The following is a 26,869-nucleotide window of genomic DNA, read 5'->3' on the forward strand; positions in this document are numbered from 1 at the left end:
CACTGCAAGGACATAGGGCCGCCAGGCTTGTCCCATGGCTTGTCCGTGCCCTTGTGGTTTCCCCACTGTTGGGGCCAGATGATGGGACCTGTGCCACGGGCTGTGTCTCTCTGCTGGTCCAGCATCGTCCCCAGGGGAGGACGGCCCCCAGCAGCCCACCCTGCCCATGCAGGGTTCTGCACAGCAAGGGGCCGCCACCATGCCAGCACCCCACAGCACCCAGCCCAGGGGACAGCCATTGGGGTGCCAAATCTGGAAGGTGAAGGACCCCCATGGCTTTGCCTGGGGCTGTGTTGAGGCGGGGGGCTCTGGGGGAGAGCGAGGGGGTCTGGACCCATGTTCTCCTCCCTGTGACCCACAGTTTGAGGGCTGGACCCTCATTCCTGTCCCTGTGTGACCCAACCAGGGACCTCCGGCAGGGCTGGACCTGGACCCTCATCTCCATCCTTGCATGATGCAACGTGGGGGTCTCCGCGGGGGCCGTGCCGGAGCTCCGTGGGGGCGGTGCCGCGCCCCCCAAATCCACCCCCCCCAAACCCTCCCCGTCGGGGCACGCCGCTGGCGGGAGGCGGCAGCGCTGCAGACGCCGTTTGCTCGCCGCCGCGTTCACGTTGTGGAGCCGGGGCTGCCGGTATCGCCGGGGCTGCCGGTATCGCCGGGGCTGCCGGTATCGCCGGGGCTGCGGAGCCGCCGCCGCGCAGGGTAAGCGGGCGGAGGGAGGCGGCGGCACAGCCCGGGCGGAGCGGGACCCCGCCGGGGACGCCGGAGCGGGGACAGGGACCGGGGAGCATCCGTGCTGGCCGGGAAGCACGGATGGGCACAGCCCGGGGGGGTCCGTTCTGGAAGGTGAGCCCCGGGAGGGGCCCGGGCTGCTTCTCCCTCCGGAGCCCCCCAGCTGGGGCTGTGCGGGGCGGGGGACCGCGGAGGTGGTCTCTGCGAGCAGGAGTGGGGCCGGGAGGTGATGGAGTGCAGCTGGTTTGGGGGGTCCCGTCCTGGCTGGCAGGCAGAGGGGCGGGCAGAGGCACGGCGGGTCCCAGGGCCCGCCCGGAGAGATCTCCTCGGCTTCCTCTGGTGTTGTCCCTGCAGCCCTGGCCCCTTCCCGGGGGTTAGTGGCAACAGGCCACCCGTGGGGTGCGGGCCACACACCGGGGTGAGCAGAGGTGGCACGAAGGCTGTCACATCGCTTACCAGGATGGCTTTTGCTCCCTTCCAACTTCAGCATCACGGTCCCCTCGCTTGCCAGCTGTCCCGGGGGCTGGCAGCAGTGGAGTGGAAGCTGGCAAGGCTCAGCTAAGAGGTGTGATCCGATTATGCCCCTGCTCCCGGCTGCTCTGCCTGGTGCTCCCTGAAGCTTTGGCTCCAGTGGGGAAGTGACCTGGGGCTGTGGCAGCCCAGGACGTGCCTGAGGCTAGCACTCACACCCCAGTTCTCCTCTGCGGCCTCAGGGAGCACATCTCCTTGCCTGTACCAGAGTGGGCAGCTGGCAGAGCCGTACCCTCCTCACTTCTCCACCTTTTGCCCAGGATCCAGGTCCCCAGCACAGCCTGGAGATGTACCCTGGCACTGGGAGCACTGGCTGCAGGCCGGCAAGGACAGCTATGAGGGACGTGCTCGGGTCTGGGTACCAGCGGAACCTCATCCATCTTGCCTGGATGTGCCTGTTTGCCATCATCCCGGTAAGAGGCAAGCTGGAGCCAGCTCATGGGGCAGAGGGGTTGGCACTATTGAGCTTTGGCCCATTGCCAATGGGCTCAGTTCTGGCTTCGTTGCATGCTCCTGCCTGTCTCAAGGAAGCTGGCACACAGCAGTTCATCAGGGGGATGCAGGCAGCCGGTGTGGGGAGACACCGGGTGCCGTGGTGGGGTGGGCAGGCCAGCACGGGCTCCATGCCCTGGTGTGCAGTGGCCAGCCGGAGGCTCTGACCCAGTTCTGGGCTTGCAGCATTGTGGGGCCAAGGTGCTGGAGAAGACCTTTGAGGAGTGGATGCGGTACCGTGATGAGTGCTTGAGGAAGATGGCAAGTGAGCCCTACCCGGCAGGTACCTGCCTATGCCCTGGCTTGGGGTCAGGCGTGGGGACACACAGAGCCAGGTGACAGCTAGGGCTGGGGCTGGGTTCTATCCCTCCTCCAGCATCCTCTATGCTGGTCACTTCAGGAGGGATGAGCCGGGGGCTGAGGGGTGTCTCTGCATCTCAGGTGGGATGCCCAGGGCTGGGATGCCCTAGGGGCTGAGGCTGGCGTGGGGCAGGGCCCCGTTCAGGGTGATGCCAGCCCCCATGGAGGTGCTGGCAGCAGGCTGGGATGGCGGAGGTGGATGCGGCTGTGCTGTCAGCATCTGACCATTGGCTTTTCCCTGACTTGCTGCCGTTGGAAGGGCTTTTCTGCAACCGGACATTCGACATGTATGCCTGCTGGCCCGATGGGAGCCCCGGCACTGCCGTCAATGTCTCCTGCCCTTTCTACCTGCCTTGGTTTGAGAAAGGTGACAATGAGCCTCTGCCACCCCAGAGCTGGAAGCCAGGGCTAAGCATGCTGGGGCGGGGAGGGGGGGGTAGAGGCTCTCAGGGTTTCCCACTGCTAGGGGGAGAGGGACCCATGAGCAGACCATGGGGTAAGGGGATACAGGAGCTGAGCCAGCCTGTGCCCTGCTCATGCCTGCCCTGGAAAAGGGTTTTTGGGGCTGAGAAGAATCTGACCCGTTGTCCCAGGAGAAGGGTTTGGGAGAGCCTGAGTGGAACATGCCCATACTTCATGTCTGCAGTGAAACACGGGCTAGTGAGCCGCAGGTGTGGCACTGACGGGCAGTGGGTGACGGTGAACGGCAGCCAGCCCTGGCGGGACTACTCGCAGTGCGAGGAGGAGATGGAGTCTGCCATCGAGGAGGTGGGAAGCCCTGGCTGGCTGCTGGGCAGGGACAGGCAGGGGCACCCTAGCTGTGCAGGCGGGTGCTGCTTGCCCAGGCTCACCGGCATGGTGCTTGCCTGCAGGAGGGTGCCCGCCAGCTGATGGTGAGCTTCAAAGTGCTCTACACTGTGGGGTACTCGCTGTCGCTCCTGACCCTTGTCTCTGCCCTGCTTGTCCTCACTGTCTTCAGGTAGGAGAGCCAGGGTCCACAGTCCTGCCCCTTGTCCTTGCCAGGTGGTGATGGCTGAGCTGAGGGGTGCCCCTGACACCCGCCTGGCCCCCTGACACTCTCTCTCTTGTCAGGAAGCTCCGCTGCACCAGGAACTACATCCATGCCAACCTCTTTGCCTCCTTTGGGCTGCGGGCGACCTCAGTGATGGTGAAGGATGCGCTGCTGGAAAAGCGCTGGGGCATGGAGGTGGTGCAGGTGGCTGACTGGGAGGCTCTGCTGAGCCACGAGGCAAGTGCTGCTGTGCCCCCAGGGGGACCCTGTTCGATGTTGGGCTGGAATCAGGGTGGGGACCCTCACCTTGCGGAGGGGTGTGCAGCCGGGTGCTGGTGCCCACACAGCCCCAGGCACCCAGTGGGTGAGTTCTTGGGGTGTCCATGTGCCTGGTAGGCAAGCTCTTGGGGTGCTTGTGCTGCCCATACACACCGTGGGTGAGCTCTTATGGACCTGATGGATGAGGTCTCGGAGTGCCTCTGCTGCCTGTGTACCCTCTGGGCAAGCTGTGAGGGTGCCCGTGCCCCTGTGGGTGAGCTCTTAGGATGCCTGTGCAGCACTGTGCATCCAGTGGGTGAGCTCTTAGGGTGCTGGTGCATCCAGTGGACAAGCTATTGGGGTGCCTGTACAACCCCTGGGTGAGCTCTCAGGGTGCCTGTGCCCCTGTGTGCGCACTGCTGGCCCCAAAGCAGGTCTCCTCTCGCAGGCGGCGCTGGGCTGCCGGGCCGCACAAGTGCTGATGCAGTACTGCATCCTGGCCAACCACTACTGGTTCCTGGTGGAAGCTGTCTACCTCTACAAGCTGCTGATCGGGGCCGTCTTCTCCGAGAAGAATTACTACAGGCTCTACCTCTACCTGGGCTGGGGTAGGGGCCACCCGGGCACGCGGTGGGGCCAGGATTGGTGCCTGGTGTCAGTGAGTGCCATGGCCCAAACCGGCCCCGGGAGGGTGTGGGCTGGGGGCTCTGCTGACCCTGGGCATCCCCACAGTGTCTCCTGCCCTGGAGCTGGTTTTTCAGCTCAGGCGGGTGCTTGGTTTTACAGGGTTTGCTGTGTGACTTGCAGGGACCCCCGTGGTGTTCGTCGTGCCCTGGATAGCCGCCAAGTACCTGAAGGAGAATGTGGAGTGAGTGGGGAAGGATGGGGGGTCCTGTTGGCATGCTCAGCCCGAGGCTGGGGTTTGGGCTCAGCTGGGGAGTGGGACAGAGACTGCTGTGGGTCAGTGACCCACCTCGCTGGGGCTGGCACACTTGTGGCCTCATTCTGCAGCCCTGGCATGGTGTGATAGTGCTGCTCTCCGTGTCTCCCTGGGCAGGTGCTGGGGACTGAATGAGAACATGGCTTACTGGTGGATCATCCGCATCCCCATCCTGCTCGCCTCCCTGGTAGGGGGGCACCTGCCAGCCCCACACCTCTTTGGGGAACAGCAGCTCGGACCCTGGCTCCTGGCTGTGGGGGAGGGGGGGGCAGTGGCAGAATGCAGGAGGGATGGGTTGGCCTCCAAGACATCATGCTAAATGCACATGGGGTTTTGTTTTTGCACCAGCTTGCTAGTCCCCAGTATCTGGGCGTCCGTGTGGGGTGGGCTCTGCTGAGCCCCAGAGAAAGGGGCTGCAGCCTGCTGCTTCCTAGCTGGGATTTTGGGATGGCAGGAGGGGAGGAAGGGCAGCCCTGAGGACCCAGAGCTGCTGGGCTGCACCAGCCTTGGCAGTACACGGGGGTGTCATCTCCTGCAGCCTCTAAGGGTGTGTATCATGGCCATGGTGGGCTGCAAGGGGTGGGGGTGCTGGCCTATGTGTGCCCCTACACTATGTCCCCGCTGCCAGATCAACCTGCTGATCTTCATGAGGATCCTCAAGGTGATCCTGGCCAAGCTCCGTGCCAACCAGAAGGGCTACGCAGACTACAAGCTGCGGTGAGTCGGGAGGGAGCGGGGACTGGCTGTGGGTCCGCCCTGGTCCTGGGATTACATCACCTCCATCTCCCCATCCACCTCCACCATCCCACTCCTCCATCCTGCACATCATTAAATGATCGCCCTGAATTTAACTAAGAGCTCGTCCTTGCCTGCATCTGTGCTCCAGCCCTTCAGTACTCACTGCTGGAGGGGGTCCCCTTATACTCTTTCAGGCTGGCCAAAGCCACGCTTACCCTCATCCCCCTCTTTGGGATCCACGAGGTTGTCTTCATCTTTGCCACGGATGAGCAAACCACAGGCATCCTGCGCTACGTCAAGGTGTTCTTCACCCTCTTCCTCAACTCCTTCCAGGTGAGGTGGGAGTGTGACATGTCTTTGCTCTGCCTTGGGCACACCGTGGAGCAAGAATTAGGGGGGCCCTTTTCCAGCTTGCTCTCCCCATGGTGCCTCAGCCTGTGGCTGGGCTCAGAGAGGGGGATGCTGGCTTTCCCACTCCCAGCCCTGTTGTTGAGTGGTGCCTCCTGTGTTCTCTGAGGCAGTGGTGGCAGGGGGACCTCGGCCCCAGAACTGCCCAGAAATGGCCTGGGGGGGGCTAAACCCAGCCCCGGGAGAGGGGGTGCACACTGGGGCTCACTCCCCTGCTCTCCCTCTAGGGCTTCCTGGTGGCCGTGCTGTACTGCTTCGCCAATAAGGAGGTATGTACCTGCTGCAGCTTCTTCTGCCCTGTGCTGGGGCTCAACCCTGTCTTGGCTGGTGGCTTTGCCATCTTGCCCCTTGCCCGCTCGGTCTGTGAGGAGGGCACGGCCAGGGAAAAACCTCTGCTCTCTGCCCTGCCATGGCAGGTGAAGTCAGAGATGAAGAAGAAGTGGCAGCTCTGGAAGCTCGACCACCCGGCGCTCTGCTGTGCCCAGTGATGCAGCAACCAGCCCCGCAGAGCCAGAGAGGCATTGCTGGCCGTGACAGGCACGGGGGCCCGGCTGGAGGGCAGGGGGGGCATGGGGAAGCTAAGCTGTGACAGCACCCACCCGGGACGGCCAGGATGGGACCAGTGTCTCAGCTGTGCTGCACCTGAGAGCACTGGAGCTGCTGGAGGGGACGTCCCCCCGCTGCGCTCTGAGGGGAGACATGCACCCTTGGCTCTTACCAGACATTGCTGCTCCCTCAGAAGAGCCTCACCTCGCTTGGGCTTGGTGAACTGCTTGGGGAGATGCACCTGCTGCTTTCTCTCGCTGCCTGAACACCATCAGCTACCTCGGTTGGCATCCACCAGATATGCTCCTGGGAAACCCCCTTCCCATCCACACCAGCCTGGGCATCTGCAGGAGGTGATCATTGTGGCTGGAGAGGGAGCCTGGCCACCACCACCAGCAGCGGGCAAGCAGCAGGGACTGGGAGATGCTGCTCATCCGGGTGCTGCTGCCCCGCTGCCCAGATGAACAAGCACCTCCTGCTGCAGCCTGGGCCATGCCAGCACTGCTCCGATCCAGGGCATCGCTTTCATGCTCTCCTTTCCCTAAGCAAGGACCATTTCACAAACACCCTGTGAGCTCTGAGCTATCCATCCCAGGGTCATCCTGAAAAGCAACTTTTCATAGTGAGGTGCTGCTTCTGCACCTTCTCACCACCCTCATCACTGATACAGAATATGGCATCAGCACCTGCCGCCCTCCTCGCTGCCCTCCAGCTGCACAAAACACCAGCTTTCCTCCTCATTGAGCTCCTCCTGCCGCAGGTCCCCCCAAAGCCCTCCTTCGCAGTGAGCAGAGCCGAGGCAGCAGGCATGCATGTAGCTCCCCTTAGCGCTTGAGCACTTGACTGTTGTATTTACCCTATGCACTAAGGGCAGTAATGCTTCTCCTTTGGTGGTGGGGTGGAAAAAAGTCACAGGGGAGGGTAAAGGACTTCAGAGCACCAGCCAGCCTACAGCTGAGCTGGGAGCTGAGCCCAACCTCTCACAGCCCAGGCCCAGAGTACAGCCCAGCCACCTCCCGCTTTGCAGCAGGGAGAGCTGCGAAACCGCAGGCAGGAAGCACCCTCAGCCCAGGAAGCATTTTGCTGACAAGAAGCTGGGCATTTCTGAGCTTCTATTGCACAGCTAAGGTTCAAGATGTTTGCTTTCCAGTAGGGCACCAAAGCAGCAGCTGCCTACCCTGGCGAACCCTGAGCCCAGGAGCATCTACACCTCTGCAAGAGAAGCATCTGCAGTATGTGGTTCACGCAGTGCTGCTTATGCATAGCTGTGTGCGTCTGGCTTGCTGCTCCCACCCTGGGACTGGTCCTGGTGCTCTCCAGTAAGAGCTGAGAGCAGCAGCAGGTGCCACCACCACATGGGCCCCTCTTGCTCTTCCCTTCAGGACAGACATGCTGCTGAGTCTGTTGTTCCTACAGCACAATGCTTTATGTTGCAGAAAAGGCCACTCCAGGAGGGAGAAAGCCACTTTTACTCTCCCCTACATGCAAGTGGACACAGGTGGTTCTCCATTTCCAGCCCCCTTCACTTACAGGCTTGGGGAGAGCCTTTTGCAGATGCAGCGCCTCAAGGAGGGCTGCCTTGAGTACAGAAAGGAAAGAGGCTGCACCAGGCTCAGCAGCAGTTGTGTTCAAGGCTGGAGAGTCATGCAGGAGTTTTCCTGGATCAATGTAAGCCCTGAGACACCATTTTGCACATTAACACTCTCTTCAGATGTAAATAAACATTTATTTTTCAGCAATGAGAGCATACTGTCTCTGTCTGCTCTGAGGGAGGGAAATGGCTTTCAGGCTGCATATGTGAGGGTACTAATTTGCACATGAGGACAGACACTACCGCTTAGAGGGGTATTAAACAGGTACCCAGAGACCCTGGCTCAGATAGCACTGTGTTTTCCCTCCCTAGGATTACATTACAGGTTACACAAAGAAGAAAGCAGCAAAATAACACACTTATCACAATCATGCTAAAGAGAAACAGTGACCCAAATCACAGACCAGCCCTGGTACCAGCAGAGCAGTTGCACACAGGCACAGGGAGCAGGTAGCTGGTCCTGGACAGGAGTTGGATTGCTGTCTGCAGTCGCCTCTGCTCTTTGCTGGGTGCTGCGGGTTCCAGCAGCCTAGCACCCATGGGTAAGCTTGGGGGACTGCTGTGGGAGCTGATACCAAAACTGGATGAGGCCACACTCCCTCCAGAGGGAAAAGCTGGCCCTATTCTCCAGATCCAGGCTAGTCTCACCTGTGCTTCACAGCATGAAAGGGGAGCTCTTACCTGTTCCCTCCTGGCAGTTTCAAAACTGGGTGTGGAGACAGAAAGTCCTAGGCACACACTGGCCCACTGCTGCTGGAGGACACAGGACTGAGATGGCAGGGACCCAAGAGTGACTGCTCCACTCCCACCAGTGCAAACCCCAACTCAGCTTCATTTATGTTGAGATACAGAGACCTTTAGTTTTGACCAGAAAGATTTTTATGTTGCCCTATTTAACACATTGTGATGGCTGCTGAATGCAGTCCTCTTGACTGCCTGTCTTTGGTGACAGGTGAGAGGTTGGCTGAAGGTTTAGAAGAGTGCAGTCATATCAACAGCTCAGTTTCAGTCCAGAGCTGGGCACAAGATCAGTACCTTGTCCTGAGAGGAAAATACCAGCACAACTCAGTAAAGCCTAATCTCATTTCTGAATTAGTGCAGAGACAGTTTTTGTTATGCAACAGGCACTCCCCAGCTGGGAAGGAGAGCACTGAGGCCTCAGAGAATACACTTTGTTATCTATGCATGCTCTTCCTCTGCAGCTCCAGCACTGCCTGATCACCTGAATTCCCACATCACATACCCAGCTAGTGCTGCAAGGGTGTCACCTCCAACAGGAGCCTAGCAGGGCTGTGAAGCTGTGGATAAGGCAGGCCTAGGTCCCTCAGCATGCAACCACCTGGGAAGCTGGAAAGCAGTCTACGTATTCCTGATTGTCCTGAAATAAATCAGTGAGGTTATTCATGATTCTACAACTCCAGCTCCCTCCAGAGAAACCCACACACCAGAAGCAGGTTTTCAGTTTTTATTGTTTTATCCAAGTCAGCAAATACTGTTTTACTGGGACAGCACCAGACTCCCTGCACAACCACACTTTCAGCAATGAATGCTGTTAAATGGAGGACTTTAAAGGGATTGCCTCCTCAGGGAAACACTATTCTATAACAACCCCCCGCCCTTGGTGTCCTACTTGGGCTACTCTAGCACCCCTTTAAGCCTTTATATCTGGGCTCTTTCAGGGGGGCTCTCCTTTTCCTTCACATATACCCTGCTCCATCTCTCACCTACCCCTTTTCCCAGGACCCCAAGCATTACAAGCTATTGTACATACCATCTTGTCCCCCCCCAAACCCGCTTTGTTCCACCCTACAACCTAGCAAAGCCAGCCCCAACTCTGTGTAGTCTCTCCTTCCAGCCACCTGCTTTCCTGCACAGCCTACCCAGCTCTGAAGGCATTGCAGAGCCAGGGCTTCCCTTGCTCTCCAGATGCTCCCAGACCCTTTCACTTGGGTTTCAGGGGTTTTTGGGGTTGTATTTTCATGGCTTGTTTTGTTTTCTTCTATGAAAACTTTTCCCTGTCCCCACAGACATCGTGCCTTAAACTGAAGTCTGGGCTTCTCAGGGACACAGCACTGACAACCCTGTGGCAGTGCAGCCAGACACCACCAAGGCTAGGGATAGGGCAATGCAACCTGCCTTGGTACTCCCCCACTGTCCTCCAGCAACAGGGAGATGAAGGACAAAGCCCAGAGTACTCTTCCTCAATACTCTGAGTTTTCAGGGATCCTACTTTAGAACTGTCTCCACCTCATCAAAATAACTCTTCAGGGTAAGATCTCCTGCCAACTTGTCCCACTGCCAGCTGCGCAGCTAGCACCAGATGCCCACATCCATGCACCCGTATCATTTGCTAAAGATGACAAAAATAGTGTACCATGTTAGGTTTAAGAGTTAAACATGAGTAGAAAGCAGTACCCCACAGCTGAGCATGCTGCCAAGCACAAACTGCCAGCAGGGTGGGCCATACCTGCCTCAGCACCCCAGGACTGTCCCCCAGCAGCACAGATACACCATTTCAGTGGGACAGTCAAGCTCGATGTTACCTTTGCCAAATGCAGACTAGCTTTCAAGCCTGCCTACATGGTCCCAGGCAGCTGATCAGGAGTGACTCGCTCAAAGGACTAAGCCAGAATGGATTTTTGTATTTTTGGCATCTGTGACCAAGGTCCAAAAAAATTAAGAAACACACAGTTTCTCTCCCTTCCCAGCAAAGAGAATAACACTTTTCCAGACTCATCAAGGCCATCACTCACAGACTTCAGGCTTTGTTTTTTGGGGTTTGGGTTTTTTTTTTTTCCACCCCACAGGTCTCAGCCATACACAGCAACAGAGAGTCACTGGAAGCCATTCTACATCAACGTAACTGTCAGAGCCCTTGAGGCTGCTCACCCAGCTCCAAGAGATGGAGTGGTCTCTCTGGGGAGGCACCTTCTTCCTGCACCATTTGTCTGCCCTTTGAAAACACCCACACTGCCAGCACAAGAATGCCTTGGCAGAACTACTTCCAAACACTAAAGCCTGGAAAACAGAGGCAGGCAGCGGTTGAGGACGAAAAAGCTCTGCACCACAGCTACATCTACGATGTGATTTATTTTACCCATCTTCCACATAGGACAGGTCTATCCCTCAGTTCTTGTTCTGCCTGCCTTGGCACTCTGCTCCTTGCCAGAGGCAGAAGAAACTGAACAGTCTCAAGCTCTTCCTCCTCTCTTCCAGGGGAGGATCTGCCTTGCAACCACTGTCAGTGTTGGGATCTTGGCACTGACAAACCAGAGACAGTCTCTGCCATAAAGCATTTACCACAAATACAAGTTCCTTGGGACTGAATAACATGATCACAAACAACCCAAGGGGGGCAAGGATCTGAACCGAACCAGAGTGGGCTGGTTGGAGAGAGAAGACTTGAAGCACAGATTTGGGATGGCAGTAGGGCAGACATTCCTCCTAGAGGTTAGGGCTGTATGAGTTTAGCTGCAGCTCAATAAGCCAAACATTACGAACTCTACCCACTTCACCCATCCACAACAAACCTGCCTTCCTTATTGGCTCAGAAAGATTTTCTGGGTCAGCTCCTGAGCAGGCATAGAAGGGACCAGGGCAAGTATCAGAGGCCTTGGGGAGGACAGGATAATTGTTTGCTGTGGGTAACTGTCAACTTTCTAACACCACACCAGCCTGAATGACAAGGGCTGCAGGAAGCGTGAGGCACATAAGCCTTTTGGGCTCGGTGCTTCTCCTCTTAACCTAACCTTTTGGTGTGAACAACAGTGATCCTGGAAACCCAGGCAACAGTCAGACCCAAAGAGCTGCTGGGTTATTGTCTTCTGCTGTCCCTCATTCTCCCAGGCACGTTCTCTGATGGCTGACACCTCCTTCCACGCATCCACCAGCTGCTGTGGCACTCTCAGCAGAGCTGCAGTGCTACTGGCATGGCCCTCGCGCTCATTCTCCCAGGCACACTCAGCTTCCGGGTGGAACAGTCACCCGACGTCAGTATTCCTACAGCCACCAAGAAAGAGAGGACAGTCACCCTTTCAGTGGGAGCGAGGGACAAGGGGACGAAGGATTTTCTAAAGTTAAAACCAACCAGAGAGCACATAAGGATTAGTTAGTGTAGAGCCTGAGAGCGCAGGCTGAGTGAGCACGGGGCACAGCAGCAGATGGCTGCTACTTGCTGTGAAGAATGACGCTTCCCCCAGTGCCGCAACCCTCCGTGGCTGTCATTAGTTCCAACTCACCCTCCTGCTTTGTTATGGCTCTAGCCAGCTCTGCCCGCTCTGACCCGGGGCTTGGAGCCTTTGGAGGTTTTGAGTCACAGTCTGTAGAGCTTTTCCTGATGAAAAACCAAAAGTAAAAAAAAAATATCAGTGTTAGCAATAGGCCAGCAAGCAGTAGAGACCAGGCTGAAGTCTGCATTCAGCCACTGTTTTCCTGCCTCTGTGCTGCCTTCTCCCCTGCAGCTTCCAGTGCCCTGAAGGCAGGGGAGTCTCTACTCTCTGACTGCCTGTTGCCGAGATAAGCTCCTGTCATTCTGAGAATGAGACACAGGCTTTGGGAACCACTTCACAAGCAGCTCTGACTACTAAGCAGGAGAGATGTGGGGGGCCCATACTCCCTTCTCTCAGCCTGGACCTATCAGCAGAGGATGAGGCAGAGCCCAAGATCTGCAGTGATATTAAGTGCAAGAAAACACCAGCACCAACTTCAGAGCCTGGAGACTTCCCCAAATGAGAGGGGCATTGCTAGGTCCCCTCCAACCTACCACTGCCAAATCAAACTGCCCAGCCATACCTCCCCTCCAGCACAACAGTCACTTCATGTGGCCAGAGTCCTCCCCCAACGTACCCATTTCTCCCACGCACTCCTCTAGGACAGCTGACAGCTCAGGCAAGCTCAGAGACTTCAAGGAAGGTGGCCATCCTTCCAGTACTGCAAGAAAGAGGAACCACATATTTAATCAATCTGCATGCTCTATGTGACACAGCAGAGACAAGGGTTTGGTGTTGCTGTGAAGCATCCACACCCAAAGCAGCTCCAGTTAGGGGTTCTGAGTCACATGAGAAGAGAACTGTGACAAACTGAGGTGTTCTCTGGCAATTCTACCACTTGGGATTTTTTTTTTAATACTGGCTGGGTCATATATTAAGAGAATCTCACAAACATTAAGTGTAGTTGATTTCTGTCCACCGGATGTCTACTTGTCTCACTTTTAAAACACAAGCAGCAAAGGGCACATCTCTGGAAGCATGTCACAGGCAGTAGGTTCACTTGTTAACTCCTCAGGATAAGGAGCTGGTAGGCCAAGCCTGCCCAGCCAAATACAGCAGTTTGCCCCACAGACCAAGACAGCACAATCCCCCAGACTGGGTTAGGGAACCAACCATGGCTTCCGATTCAGACCTTGCTCTGTGTATGGTGTGGTCATGGACCCAAGGTGTCCACATGCTGCAGCAGAAGGCGAAGCTACAGCCCACAAAGCAGTGCTGCCACTGGGTCCCTGCACTACAGCTTTGCATTTTTAGCTGCAAACACCTGCCAGACCCCCAAAACTTTCCATTTGCCAAGAATCAAAAGTTGCTGAGAAACTCTGCTACAGTCCAAACACCTCAAGCTTTGAGTGCTTTCCCTGAGCAAGAATTTTTACATTAAATTTAAGGGTTTGGCTGTTGATCTGTTTCCAAATCACTTCTAACTTCATCTTTTCAGCAATGAAAGACAAGCACATGGCTTGCTCTGGGGTGTCCTGCTGTTTACCCACCCCTTCCAACCACATTTGTGTAGTTTGATAAGCTCTTCCTCACCTGGACGCTCACCAGGCCGCTGGCTCTCACTGGTTCCCAGCTGCACCTTTGTGTCCAGCGCTCTGCTGACTGCCAACTGTTGGTTTAGCCGGGAGGACAGCTCTGCCTGACAGGATCTGCCAAACAAGGACAAAGCCTATCAGAAGTGCACAGGGACACTTATTGGAACAACATGCCGGTCTGTGCAGTCCTACATCCTGCAAGTACCTGCTTGGGGTGCCGAGGGACCGCATCTAACGCCCTGGGTTACAAACTGCTCCTTGTTCCTTCCCAGGAAGAGGAAGACGTGCCCCAGACAAAGCTCAGGGCGCTCTCCACTGTGCCCCATCTCCACAGCAATCTCTGCCCCTGTCCACAGAGGAGCTGCGGGGGGAGAAGAGAAGGAGGGGGCGGGGTGAGCAGGAGAAAGCCCAAGCTGGGGGCTGCGCCTAGTTTATGTGAGAGTCAAGCCTGATTCAAGGTTTCTAATGGGCAAATGAAGCTACCTCAGGACAGGCATCATGTTAAAGGAAGAGGTACGCAAAGTTCTCTGGCTAACACCATCACACCATCAGTTCAAACAGTGTATACTCAGAGCATGGCAGTGTCCTTCTACCAGACAGCCTCCGCTCCTCAGACAGGGGAAGAAGACAAGCTAGAAGTATTGCTCTGCTGTCCTTCTGGAAGCCAATCACAGTTCACCCTGGCTTGGTAGTGAGCCAGCCCCATTCCCTGCTGGGCTAGGAACTATAGCAGTAGGATTAATGCCTCCTCCAAGGACATGTCTGCTCTCAGTGGACAGAACAGGGCCCACAGCAGGAGTCCAACTGGGGCAGGGAAAAAAGCGCCACAAAGGCAAAAGATGTATTAGGAGGTGGAGGAAGACAGAACTCAAAGGCAGTGGTGTGAATGAACAGGGCAGATTTTTCTGTCAGGTGTCAGAGTTGCAGGAAAAGTACTCTTCATTAGTCAGGGCAAGTCATTGCAAGTCCTTTGCTATGGTTTGGAAGTTAGAAACTCTTTCCTCCATTCACCTCATCACCAAGTTAACCCTGGTCATTGGGTCTCATATGAGCACAAGCAAAGCAAAGCACTTAGGCTTTTGGTTCCAAAGCACCTGAGTGCCTTCACCTTCTAGTTGAAACAGGAGCACTCAGCATCTCTGAAAAGTCAGGCCATTATAGCTCATGCATTTGATTAAGGCATCACATGTGCTCATGTGGCTGTGGCTTTGCACTGGAGAAAGTCAGACAGGATCCAAAATGGGTTCAGATACCTGGTGAGCTCTCCTGCCCTGAGCAGCACCACTAAGACTGCCACTATGACCTCTGATCTCTGTATGGCCCAAATTCTGTTTCCCAGCAGCCTCAGTGCCATTTTCTGGGAGTAACTTACTTGATCTGATCCAGTAAGACTCCAGCATCCTTGGTGATGGCCTGCGCCTCTCTGAGCTGGCACTGGATAGCATTCCAGGTCTCATCCCGCTCCATTAAACAACTCTCAGCCACTGCACGCAGCTTCTGTTCCTGGCACACCTGGCCCTTCATCACCTCCACCTCTTCACACCTCTACAGCAGAGCAGAACAGAAGATTAGGCTGACAGTTCTGTAGCTCACTCTCACTCTGACACATCCCTTGAGTCTCTGCTATTTTAATGGCTTAGGCAGCCAGAGGGTTCCTGCAAAAGCACAGTGGTAAAGGAAGCTGGATAAGGCTTGTACACTGAATACAGTTTCTCTCCCCACCAAGACAAGCCCCACAGCTGCAATTCCCCCATTTGCAAAGATACTCAGTAGGGCAAATTTCCCAAATCAACAGAAGTCTGTTCACCAACGGCTGCACATCACCACCATAAAAACACCACTACTGAAACAGTAGGTATTCAGTTCTTCCCGCTTGCCTTTTTAGTTCTCAGGTGGATGGGAAACAGGCATAAAGGCTTCATAAGCACAGCAGAGATGAGGAGTAGATAAATTGCACTTATAGTGTTACCTGATCTACTTGACATCAATTGTCCACTGGAAGTTATCTTTTCCTTTACCCCAGGCCATTAGAGGTACAACAAAAATATGCTACTAATCACTTATTGCAATGTGGTAAAGCATTGAGCAGCCCATGGCAGACTTCTTACCTTGTGCAGCTGAATGGCCAACTCCTGCATCTCAGCCTCCAGCCGATCTGCGTAAGCCAGCTCCAGGGCATCACCAGGCGGCCAAGCGTTGCTGTGCCACCGGGCAATGGCAGAAGTCATCTTCCTCTTGGGTCCGAACAGACTGGTGGGAGAATGGCAAACTGTCAGGGACCAAACACCGCACCATCTGTCCCTAGACCCAACGGGATGCCGTGAGGGCCTCTGCAGTCTCCTGGTTTCTCCAAGGCACCTCCAAAACCAGGAGCCTGTTGCAGCCAAGAACTAAGGGATATCAAAGTTGTGTGGGAGACAGCCAGATCAGAAGAGAACTCACTAGCTAAACTTTCCTGACCAGCTTGTGTTCATGGTTTGTAATGGAAAAGATAAGAACTACATTACAGACACTCACGTGATGCCTATTTCCTTCAGATCACTCTCTGTGAGGGTCAGGAAGATCCGGAGGTCAACATCTTGCTCCTCAAACACTTGCAGATACTTCAGGCACCCAATCTGCTCAAGGAATGTTGCCAGGTCCTGCAGCCCACCCAAAAGAAGCTTATTTATAGCCTCACAAGCAAAAGCATTGCCATGCCTCTTCATCATAAACATCTGCTTGCTCATGTTGCTGTTATGCCTTCCTGGGTTCAAGCAGCAATCATGACTTCCCCTGTTAACTGCCCTTCTCCATAGTCACACAACACAATAGGACTGGCCCATCTGCTGCAGCAACTGCCTCTTGTAACAAATGCAGAGAAGACAGACACACCAACATCTACCCTAGCCCCCACCACAGACGTGTTTAGTAGCACACCCACAGCCCTGAGGGTCTAGAATACCCCTCCAACAACAGCGACACCTAAGCAGACAGTTCTTTGTACAAGAAATTGCTGTTTCACAAGCATAATAGTTTGGGAAGAGGTTGGAATTAAAGGTGTGTTGGCGACAGCTTCCCTTTGGTCTGAGAAGGCCAAGAAAGTAGCTTAGGCAGCACTGGAAAAGCCTCCCAAGCTTGACACAGTGACATGGTCTGCATTACTTCAGCGACAACTTTCTGTGCATAGTTACCTGGGGCCCTGTATAGACAGGGGGCTCAGGAAGGGTTAGGTGCTGACTAGAGCTCCCAGCTTTCCCTGGGCAGTGGGTCCACTGGCTATCACTGTTGCTGTAGCGATTCTTGATCTTAAAGCTCTTGGCTTGTTTCCGACTAGGGGGACTGTTTCCATGGTCAGAATCCTGAAAAAGAACGAACCCACAAAATGTAAAGGTCAAGGATGAATATGCAAAGCTGCCAGGGGCACTACAGCTACCAAGTGCAGACTCCAAGTCCCAAGCTCTAAATCCAGGTAGTGACTAACAGCCAAAGACTAACAAAGCTCTTACTAGGAAGGGCTGAGTCCAGTCACTCCCAAGACGGCATCTTGGCACCGTGGAATGGTATCAGGTTCTTGCAACCCCAGCTTAGGGAGGAACATGCCAGAGCAAAGAGCAATGCTGAATCCTCCCTGAACCAATACAATGCACTGAGATTCCACCTGTGAGAAGTTCCTCAAGGTAGAGGACTTTGCTCATGTTCAGCTACATCCCCCTTCTGTACATAAGCCCCAGAGCTATGTCTTGAACCATGCAAGCTGTGACTTGAACCACTGAGTAACCTCCAACCCCTTCCCCTTTATGTACTTCAGAAACGCCAATGCAGCGCTGCTGTACCTCTAAGTCTTACCATACTGGCTGCTATCTCACCAAGCTCGAGGACTGACCCAGCTCTAGCAATTCAGATGCTTTCTTGACCACCACCTAGCTAGAAGTCTGCAAAGAGTTCAGAAGCTGGAGAGAACTTAAAAATTACAGACTAGTCATGAACAACCTGTTCTAAAGTGAATGTGCTCTGACAGTTGGCTACTAGCTGGAGATCAAACAAGCCAATCCATAATCTTCAAATACAGAAATTATTTTTCCTGTCCCTGTAATATTACGTCTTCACCCAGCCTGGTACTACAGCCTCCTGTGGAGGTAGAGTCATAGCAGGCTGTGGAAGGGTGACAGTCTTGGCCAAGCTGAAGGCAAAGAAAGAAAAATTGAAAACGTCACCTCATTGCTTTCCAAGGAGCCTTCACTGCTGACCCCCAGGGCTTTGGTCAGGCATTCACTGCTGCTGCTGCTGCTCCTGACAGTTGCTAAGTTGTTGGTGAGGGAAATGTTATCCTCTGGAAAGGAATACGAAAAAAGTTTGCAGTTCAACTTCCTTACACTCACTGCTGTTTCTCCTACACAATTACCAGCAAAACCTGCTGGAGGTGTAAAGGAAGGCAAAAAACAGAACAAGGTTTCATATGCAGCACTCATGACACAAGACAATTCCAAGACAGAAATATCATATGTCTGATCCCAGGTATTAATCCTTCTCCAAGTCTGTTTAGTACCACAGAGAGCAGGAAGGCTGGGTGTGCATATTTCTGTGAGGGTCTGGCTTACAGGGTCAAAAAGCAGGTTATTACCACCAAGCCTGCACTCCCATTAGTTAAGTTCAGGAAAGGCCTTTCCTTGAGTCCAGAGCCAATGCAGAGCCACATTATCCTTTATTATTTTAGGAACTGCCCATAGATCCTTCCCTTGTGCTTCTTCACACAATGTTAAGGTTGGAAAGGACTTCAGGTGGTCGTCTTGTCCAACCCCTGCTCAAGGAGGGTCACCTACAGCAAGTTGCCCAGGACCATGTCCAGGAACATCTCCAAGGATGGAGATTCTACAACCTCTGACACCCTACCCCAGCGTGCAGTCACCCCCACAGATTAAAACACAAACAAAAACCCACCACAACACACAAAACACACCACAACAAAAAAAACCCCAAAACCAAATTAAAAAACCAAACCAACAAAACAAAACGCATTTCTATGTTCAGAGGGAACCTCCTGTCTTTCCTTTTGTGCCTATTGTCTCTGGACACCACTGAAAACGGCCTTACTCCATCTTTACACCCTCCCTTCATATTATTTGTACAAACTGATAAGGTCCCCACTGAGTTTTCTCTTCTGTAGGCTAACCATCCCAGCTCACTCAGCCTTTCCCCATAAGTGATACTTCAATCCTCAACATCTTAGTGGGAAAGGAACATGCAAGCCAAGGGGTTGGTCTCACATCCAGGTGTGCACTGCAAGCGGGACTATTTTCTGAGACAGTGACTTACCCCTGCTGCTGCTGCTTTCCACATCCTGCTCATTAATTGGAGACGTAACATCCCGGTTCCGGATATCATCTGCTTCACAGCTGCCATCATCATTGAAGGTAACATAGCCTTGAGGAGGGACCTGCTCTGTGTGCAAGAGGAAGAGAGAACCAATAAAGGTTAAGATGCAAGTTACCAGGGAGGCTTCAGCAGGAAAAGCAACCCCTCAGGGATCTGAAAATAATCAAAAGAGTCTGTCATCTTAACTAGCAGGTTCCATTCTAAAAAGAAAAACCACAGAAAAACCTGAGAAATGCCTATGTTTACAGCCTTCCCCACACAAACACACATCAGCTGTACTTGATTTAGGTGGTTGCATTGAAAAAAAGTCAGAGGAAACAGCCTCATAGCAGAGGTGCACCTTAAATAGCAGCTTTCAGCATTTCCTCTCCTCTTCATACCCAAATTATCACAGGGGAAAAACACATGGTTAAAAGAGCAAGGTGCCAGCTATGTCCCATCCCCAGCCAAGCACACACTGTGAAGCCAACCCCTGTGCATCTGTGTTAGAACACTAGTAGCATCCCACTGTTGTTTCGGAAGCTATCATTTCAATACATCCACTGCCTGTGGGATAATATGTATCTGTACTAAGAGAATAAACCAAACTTTGAACATGCTTTTAAGTACATATTCTTGGCTATTCTAGACAGCTAGGTAATCAGCCTGAGAATTACCTATGGCAACAAAACTGATACTACCACATACAGGGGTTGACGTGTGAACTGGGATAATCTTTCTGTTGGCCTATTGCAAGGGTTTTATAGTCTCATTTTAGTCTGTATCTCATTTTAATAATAATTTCATAATAATCTCATTTTATCTGTATTTCAAGCATCAGGGAAGACAAAACTGACAGGTGAAGCAGTGAGTTCACTTTCATGATCAATAATTTCTTGGCCTGGGTGACCACTTCCTCTGTCATCAGCTTGATAAGGGTTCTCAAACTTTTGAAGCTACCTCAAAATGGGAAGTTGAACTGTTCTCAAGAGTCAGGGGAACAGTAATTGAGGTGAGAACAGTGTTTGTTCCACAGAACTGTGCCACTCATCAACATCCGGCCCCGACAAGAGTTCAAGGGGTTTTCTTTTTAAACTATCGGGTAGATAGGTTTGTACGATGGTGTTTACTCTGTTTCTGTACAAGCCACACATGAATCCCAAATCAAAAGAAAGAAGTTGGCTTAGAAATAGCTGCAAAGCATTTGAGAGACCTCAAAGGTCTCGCAATTAGGCTTCTAACTATTCTCACCATAGTGAGACTGCTTCTTTCCCCCGATTCCAACCGCTGTTATCTTCGCCAAAGCCTGAGGCCCATCATGGATGCTGGGACCCTTGGTCCTACGAACAGGTCGCTGTCTCTGAGGAGCAGAAGATGATTCATCCGAGGAACTCAGCTCTTCATATTTTCCTGTAGTTCAAACAAAGACTGTTAGCAGCATAGTAATTCACTTACCTACTATATTTGCTACTGGTCCTATAATTGCAATGGAAAATAAAAAGGAAATGTTTCACCCTCCCTCTTTTAACAATTTAACTAGGTCAGAATAGGGCTAGAAGACAAAAAATTGTTGGATCCATGCCTCTTCCATCCTCAGAAGTGCTGGAATTTCCAGGACAGACCAGCTAGCACTACCCCATACACATAGTAACATACTTCCAAATATCAAGCACCTCTCTTCAGGTTCTGTCTTAAAATGAGCAAGCTAAGATGTCCAGTACCTGGACCCCTGCAGAAGACCTTGGGCACTGGGGCTGCATGCAAATCTATCAGCCCCACAATCTTTGTATGTCCATACTTCATGGCCAGCGTCCGTGCTGTGGCTCCAGTGTTATCTCTGACATCCATCTTCACTCCCTATAGAAAAAAACACTGTGTTTAAAATGTACATAGCAGATGGCACTATATACAAAAATTCAAGGGAGCCAAAGAATTTCCTTAGCTCCTCCAAGCCCATCAGAAATACAGGCTCACCTCTGGCAGACAGTTCAAGCTCCACAAATACCTTATTGCCTTTCTAGTTATCCACAGTCTCTTCAGTCCCTGAATGGCAAATAGCCTAGGTATATGCCTCTTGTGCATTGCCACAGGGAACTAGTTTGTTTTATCTGAAAAATGTTTTGCATTGCTGCCTCCTTCTGGAAGTGAGCTGGACCAGTTAAATAGGATATTAAGACCAGATTGTTTAACATCAAAAGACATGCATGCTCACAAGCTTTGGGAGGTAGAAGATGCCCACTTCCACAAGCACACAAGCCTGGAAACAATATGGAGATTACTGCATTCTCTCTTTTTGAATTCAGTCATTATTCATTTAAATCCAGGCAGTTAGACATCACTCTTTTTTGTGCAAAGCCAGTGTAAAATCATAGTACTAGCCTTCAGAAAGCAGATATTTTGAGAACAGTCCTGGTAGTCTGGGACTTCAGACATGATTGTCATCAAGAATCAAACATAACACTAAAATCTGGTGTCAAACCTGTGGTTATTCTAAGGGCTGGGACCACAGGTTCTCAGCTTTAGAGAGAACTGTCTAGACACTTACATGATTGAGAAGGTACTGAACGATTATCTCATGGCCAGAAGCAGCTGCTTCCATCAGAGGAGTATATCCATACAGAGGCTCCCTAGAGAGAGAAAAAACATGCACACACAGACTAGAATAATCAAAGCTGAAATACACTGCAGTCTTTGTCATACCCTAATAGGGCATCTCTAGCCTCTACCTTCAGCTGATCACAAACTGTACCATGTATCAGCTGTTCTGCTGCACTCTGGTCTATCTCACTGAATCACCAGTGGAGTTTCACTAAGTATTACTCTCTTGGTTGCACAGCACCAGATTACTCTTCCAGCTGCAGATCTGCCTTCAGTCGCAAAGTCAGTTTAACAGGAGCTAACAAAGTAAGAACCTCTTATTGACCTCAGCCAATTCAATATGCATAAATGTACAGGCAGTTCAAGGCACAGGAATGCACTGCACACTTCAAAACACCAAACTGAACTCCAAGTACAAAGAAAATTCGATAAAAAGACTTGCAAAGTGCACCTGAGGTCAGAAGGCATCACACCTGGTTGCCTTTAGAGCTTAGCTCATAATTAAGCAAGTAGTAAATCTAATTTCTCTTGATCTTAGTTAAACAAACAGTGACAACATGGGCAGACTTCGCTGTTCCATTTGTGCGTCACTTGTCCTTGTATTAGCTGACAGAGTGTGCCATACTTCCTAAGGCACAGGAGGAAAGACAAAAGCAGGCATCTTTTCCCTGTCTCTGTTCACAAGCCAACTGCTGCTTCCATATCTGAAATAAGAGATACCTTCTGAGAAATGAAATGACAGATTCCTCCTTACTTGCAGTTGGCATTTGCCCCATTGTCCAGTAAGAACTTGACCATCTGCTGATGTCCAGCGCTGGTGCAGTGAAATAAGGCAGTCCAACCATGAATGTCCTTCATCTCCAGCTCTGCACCTTGCTTCAAGAGAACAGAGAATGTTCTTTACTGCACCCCCTCTGGTGTATCTCTTAGCCACTGCCCCTCTGCGCTGTGATACCAAGAGAGTTTAAATCCCTGTCAGGAAGCTGAACTCACAAGAGAATATAAATCGCACACTTTGGTTGCAACTAGTTGAGAATTTAAACCATGTAGTATGACATTACCTATTTATTAAGGGATACACACCTGTAGAAGAAAGTAAGCAACACTTTCATTTCCACAGCTGGAGGCCAGCATGAGTGGTGTCTGCCCTTCTGGTGTTGGGATATTCACATTCACTCCTGCTTCCAGCAGCAGGTGCACAATGGTGTCATGACCAATGTAGGAGGCATACATCAGTGGAGTCCAACCACCACAATTCCTCTTATTTAAATCCAGATCTCCACTAAATAACAGAGAAAAGAATTCAGCTGAACTACTGTCCTGGAGCTGTAGATCACAGTAGGTTCCTAAAGCCTCTTGCTGTCATCACTGTATTGAAAGAAGGCTAAAAAAAAAATCTTGCACTGAAGCCTGCTGGTAGGAATTCCCATGCTCAAGAACAGCTTCCACCGAATCACTAATGAGATATTTTTAATCATCACACTTTTCCCTTGAAACTTAAGAACACTTTGGGAGTTCCAGTGATGTGCCCCCCCATCACAATGTTAGACTGACCTGTATAGCAGCCAGTGAAAAAACATAACTGGCAGCAAGTAACTGTGGACCTGTGCCCTCCCCAGCACCTCCTTACCGCTGAATACACTCCTGCACCACTTCATACTGGCCGACGGAGGAGGCCGTGTGCAAGTCCAGGGGAACATCCAGCTCTTCCCGACAGATCATCTGACCAACTCCATGCCACATGGAAAGACTGCGGCTCAGCAGCTCCGACTCACTGGCTTCATCACTCAGCTCCGACATCCCACTCTGAGTAACCAAAGCAAAGCAGAACTTCTAGCTGCTGATCTCCATTTTCTACAGAAAATGGCATCACCCATCGTTGCTACCGCTCCAAGGTACCATGGGCTTGGAAGCCGAGGTCACCTCAGAGGTGTAGCACTTCAAATTCCTACCTCTGCTTTGACACCTCCTTAGCCTGAAGCAATATGACTTGCTGAGGAGTTTTTGCTGGAAGTTCTTTCCTGCTGCAGTGGACTCTGGGGTTGAATACACTGGAAAAATAAAAACCAATAATGCTAAAAAAACATATTTCAAAACTCATTTTAAGATTTCAGAAGCACTGGCTTTATTTCCTCCCCTTCCAATCAAAATATGCCTAAAGCAGCTTTGGCTACCCCTCTCAAAAGAAGACTAAACACCTATTTAAGTGCTGATGGCATGCCTAGTGTTATAAAAAAGGATGTACTTCTTGGTCTGCACAGTTTATAATTCAGGGAAAGAATTAAGAATTCATGTGTCAGATGTTCCTGGTCTTTCTCCATCTGTCTTATATTACAGGATGGCCCTGCTTAAATTAAGACACAGTCATTAATAATGGCAACTGGCCACTGCTCTCAAAAGTAGTTAATACCAGCTGAATGGGGTACAACCTGATGACATAATAAAGTGTGCAAGTAGATTGTTTCTACTGTTTATTGTTTTAGCACTTCAGAAGCAGCCCAGTCCTCTCCCTGTGAATCTTGGAAATTGCTGAAACACCTTGAACAGCAGTGCACCTGCCCATTCGTTATCTGAACATGTCCGCCATCCTGCAGACAGTAACTTAATTACAAAGCTAGTACAGTTTCATGACCTTCTGCAAGGTTTATTTCCCATCCCTAGCCTTGGGGAACAATTGCATATTAATAATTTTTAACCACTCACAGGAGAGTGTTCCTGTTTGGCACTTCATAAAAAGCTGTTCCACACAGCTGCATCTATCATCTGAAGGTCTTCAGCTGCAGTTTCAGGCTACATTCAACTCAATACAATGAGAAGTTCTTTCCCCTCCCTGTAGTCTCGTTGCCCACCACAGAGCACTTCTGGTGTTTCCCTGGTCCCACTACACATTATGTTGGGCAGCTAAGCCAACACAAGGTATTCTTTCTTTTTTCCCTGATAATTTCTTCCCAGTTTAATTCCTCAGACCAATTCATTCTGGGTTCCTGAGGTCCCTTCCAACCTGTGATTCTGTGAAATGCCAAATTTGGCATTGGTGAAGAATAGAAGAGAGCAGGAACATGCTTCTCATCAGCAGTTGCTCTTTAGATTGACTCAGCTGTAACACTTCAAAACCATGCTTCTATTTTCTAAAAAACTGGGAGCCTTTGTCCTGCAAGCACCAGCCCCTTTTCTTGTAACATAAGCAAGATGCCTTTACTTACTACCTCTTCCCTCCCCATCTGGATCCTTTCTCCCACACCTTACTTTTTCCCACTACTCCTTCTTCAGTTTGCTAAGACTACAAAAGCACCATCCATTCTACCTAGTCAGCATGTGCTGGTAATAATTCCTTTAAGATATCTGTAAAAGCACCTGTTTTACTTAACAGCAGCAATTTGTATTACAGTGCCAACCCAGATGCCTCAGGCAAGAGTAAGCAGGGGAGAATATAAATGAAAGGCCTGAACCCCTCACAATCAAAACACAAGGAGATATAAGTGGATTTAAGCGGATCAGAACGAGGAAAAGCAGGAGTGTTTCTCACTACAACAGACTAAAGCTGCCCCTCAAAGGCAAAAAAGCCTCATTCCTACCAATGGCACTGTGCTCTAACTGCCTACATCTTTGCCTTTTTTTCCTTTAACTCTGAGATTTCACCGCAGCCTGAACTGGAGCAGGATGTCAACAGTGCACCTGAGAAAATAGAGAGGACAGCTGAACAGAATCTACAGGAGAATAAAAGTAATCAAAACCCTAAGGACTGAAATTAAAAGACTGGGTGACATGAAACCCAGTCTAAAGAGGAGATGCCTGGAGGGAACATGCAATAACAGCCTTCAAATACATAAGTGGTTGCTGCAGAGAGGATGACAGAAATAATCTGTTCCTTGTGGCCACGGTGAATATGACAGGACGTAACAGGCTTAATTTGTAGCATGGAAGATTTTGATTAAAGACCACAAAAAAATCCTTGCAAAAGTAAGAACAAGAGTACTGCAATGGATTACCAGTAGATACACAGTTGCTAAGAGTACGCTAGACAACAATATCCTGAATATTTACAGGCTGTTCTCTTGCTTTGGGGCAGAGCAATTAAGCTAACATTTATTAGAGACCTTCCTCAGCCCCATGAGGCTGTTATTAATTATATTTACTACACCAACACCTAGCCGTTTATCTGAAACGGAACTCTACAGTGCTGAGACTCAGAGGAGGTAGCAAACGCCATGTTCTGGATTCAGAGAGTTTGCTGTCTGAGCAGATAAGAAAACCAGAAGGGAGAAAAAAAATATACCATAAAAACTTAGTATGAAAACTGCAGCAGAAAGCAGCCTAGCGTACCACTTTGGAGAATAAGCCTACAAACAAGTGACAGTAGATGAAAGAGTGGCGGAAGAGCCACACTAAAATAAATGGGAGGTGATTTGAGAAGCAACCAGTCCCTAACAAGAACAAATACAACACTATCCATGAATCACCACTCATCAGGCACCATTAAGCTGCACTGGCTCTGCAACATTCACTCTCTCACATCCTCTTCCACAAGCATCGGAATCATCCACATGGGTCTTTCTGTCCCAAAGGACACAAGACACCCAGGACAAAAAAGTGTGGAGGTTATTGGAGTTTCCAACTGAGCCATCAAACCAATAACATGCTTCTCTTCTGCTCCTGACTTAAGTCTACCTCCACTAAATTCAGCAACAACCTATTGGAGGAAATAAGAAGCCTTGTTACATCCTTGTATAGGTACAAATAATTGTTACTAGCTCAGTCACAACAACAAGTGCTCCCAGTGCCAGAACATCTCATCTTTGCACTACTACTGCCTGCTGACTGAGCAGAGATAGGCACACATGTTACAGCTGTAGGAACTGATAGCAGTGCACGGGAGGAAGTATTCCTGCAGCACGAGCTCCAGTTGAGGACCCACAATACCTAGGCTCAATCCTACATATGCCTGTTGAAAAGACACCGAGCTCTTCTCTGTAGTAAGAGGCTGATGCTCTCAGGCATGTTATAGCACCTATTACACTCCCCAAAAGGCAAAACATTAACAGAGCCAGATAAGAGACATAAAAGCATTTCAACAGCCACACTGGTGAGCACCTTTCCCAGGACAGGGCCTGTGCGAGACAAGGTACAGCACCCAAAGGCCAGGCAACACTGCAACCGGGGCTCGGTGCCGGGCAGGCTCCGGTCACGCAACAGTGCACCTGTATATAAGCGAGGCTGGTTGTAGCTTCTAACCCGGTAACTACACGGCTGTGAGTAGGAGTCTCACAACCAAACGTGTTCCAGGCGCGTTATTCCAGCACCTCACCTCAGTTTACCTGAGGGCATTCTAGGAACTCGGTCTCAAAAGCGCGGCAGGGCAGGCCCCGGCCTGCCCCGCGGCGGTGCTGGTAGAGCCCAGCCAACGGATTGGAACCGCTCCGACCGCGGAACCCACCAGGACCAACGACCAAGCCGCCATAAGCCCCGCCACCCCTCACCTGCACCGCCGGTGAACTCCGCTACCGGGAACCGCCCCGCCCGCGCAAG

At 51.5% G+C, this 26,869-nt stretch overlaps 2 protein-coding genes across 3 annotated transcripts; one reads left to right on the forward strand and one right to left on the reverse strand.

The window, feature by feature from the left end:
* Positions 1–1,426: 1,426 nt before the first annotated feature.
* Positions 1,427–7,750, forward strand: LOC104045708 (glucagon receptor-like). Its single transcript, XM_064462123.1, has 13 exons — positions 1,427–1,676; positions 1,942–2,038; positions 2,375–2,482; positions 2,762–2,883; positions 2,988–3,094; positions 3,208–3,364; positions 3,834–3,993; positions 4,193–4,253; positions 4,443–4,512; positions 4,954–5,042; positions 5,258–5,396; positions 5,699–5,740; positions 5,888–7,750. The coding sequence occupies exons 1-13, from the start codon at positions 1,551–1,553 to the stop codon at positions 5,957–5,959; spliced, it is 1,350 nt and encodes a 449-aa protein (XP_064318193.1). The 5' UTR covers positions 1,427–1,550; the 3' UTR covers positions 5,960–7,750.
* ANKS3 (ankyrin repeat and sterile alpha motif domain containing 3) lies at positions 7,724–26,842 on the reverse strand. 2 transcript variants are annotated; one of them, XM_064462122.1, is made up of 18 exons: positions 26,821–26,842; positions 23,296–23,394; positions 22,974–23,149; positions 22,427–22,625; positions 22,098–22,219; positions 21,291–21,372; positions 20,467–20,602; positions 19,997–20,155; positions 18,707–18,832; positions 17,608–17,723; positions 16,585–16,752; positions 15,929–16,053; positions 15,520–15,661; positions 14,784–14,956; positions 13,410–13,525; positions 12,454–12,537; positions 11,847–11,941; positions 7,724–11,607 (listed from the first exon to the last, which is right to left on the reverse strand). In XM_064462122.1, exons 3-17 carry the CDS (start codon positions 23,141–23,143, stop codon positions 11,859–11,861), a joined length of 2,001 nt encoding a protein of 666 aa, XP_064318192.1. In that variant the 5' UTR covers positions 23,144–23,149; positions 23,296–23,394; positions 26,821–26,842; the 3' UTR covers positions 7,724–11,607; positions 11,847–11,858. The 2 variants fall into 2 exon arrangements, 1 of the variants encoding a protein (XP_064318192.1); XR_010374681.1 differs by lacking the exons at positions 7,724–11,607; positions 11,847–11,941; positions 12,454–12,537 and adding an exon at positions 13,617–13,772 and having other exon boundaries at positions 13,416–13,525.
* Between the last annotated feature and the right edge of the window lie 27 nt (positions 26,843–26,869).

This window comes from Phalacrocorax carbo, chromosome 10 (genome assembly GCF_963921805.1).
Source record: "Phalacrocorax carbo chromosome 10, bPhaCar2.1, whole genome shotgun sequence".
In the NCBI taxonomy this organism is placed as follows: domain Eukaryota; kingdom Metazoa; phylum Chordata; class Aves; order Suliformes; family Phalacrocoracidae; genus Phalacrocorax; species Phalacrocorax carbo.

Coding starts and splice junctions, on each gene's coding strand:
- LOC104045708 (XM_064462123.1), top strand. CDS start 1,551: ATGTACCCTGGCACTGGGAGCACTGGCTGCAGGCCGGCAAGGACAGCT. Junction 3,994..4,192: donor CTACCTCTACCTGGGCTGGG/GTAGGGGCCACC, acceptor TGTGACTTGCAG/GGACCCCCGTGGTGTTCGTC. Junction 4,513..4,953: donor CCATCCTGCTCGCCTCCCTG/GTAGGGGGGCAC, acceptor CCCCGCTGCCAG/ATCAACCTGCTGATCTTCAT.
- ANKS3 (XM_064462122.1), bottom strand. CDS start 23,143: ATGTCGGAGCTGAGTGATGAAGCCAGTGAGTCGGAGCTGCTGAGCCGC. Junction 16,054..16,584: donor CTGTCTATACAGGGCCCCAG/GTAACTATGCAC, acceptor GGTGGGCTGCAG/GACCTGGCAACATTCCTTGA. Junction 14,957..15,519: donor TGGCCATTCAGCTGCACAAG/GTAAGAAGTCTG, acceptor GCTCTGCTGTAG/AGGTGTGAAGAGGTGGAGGT.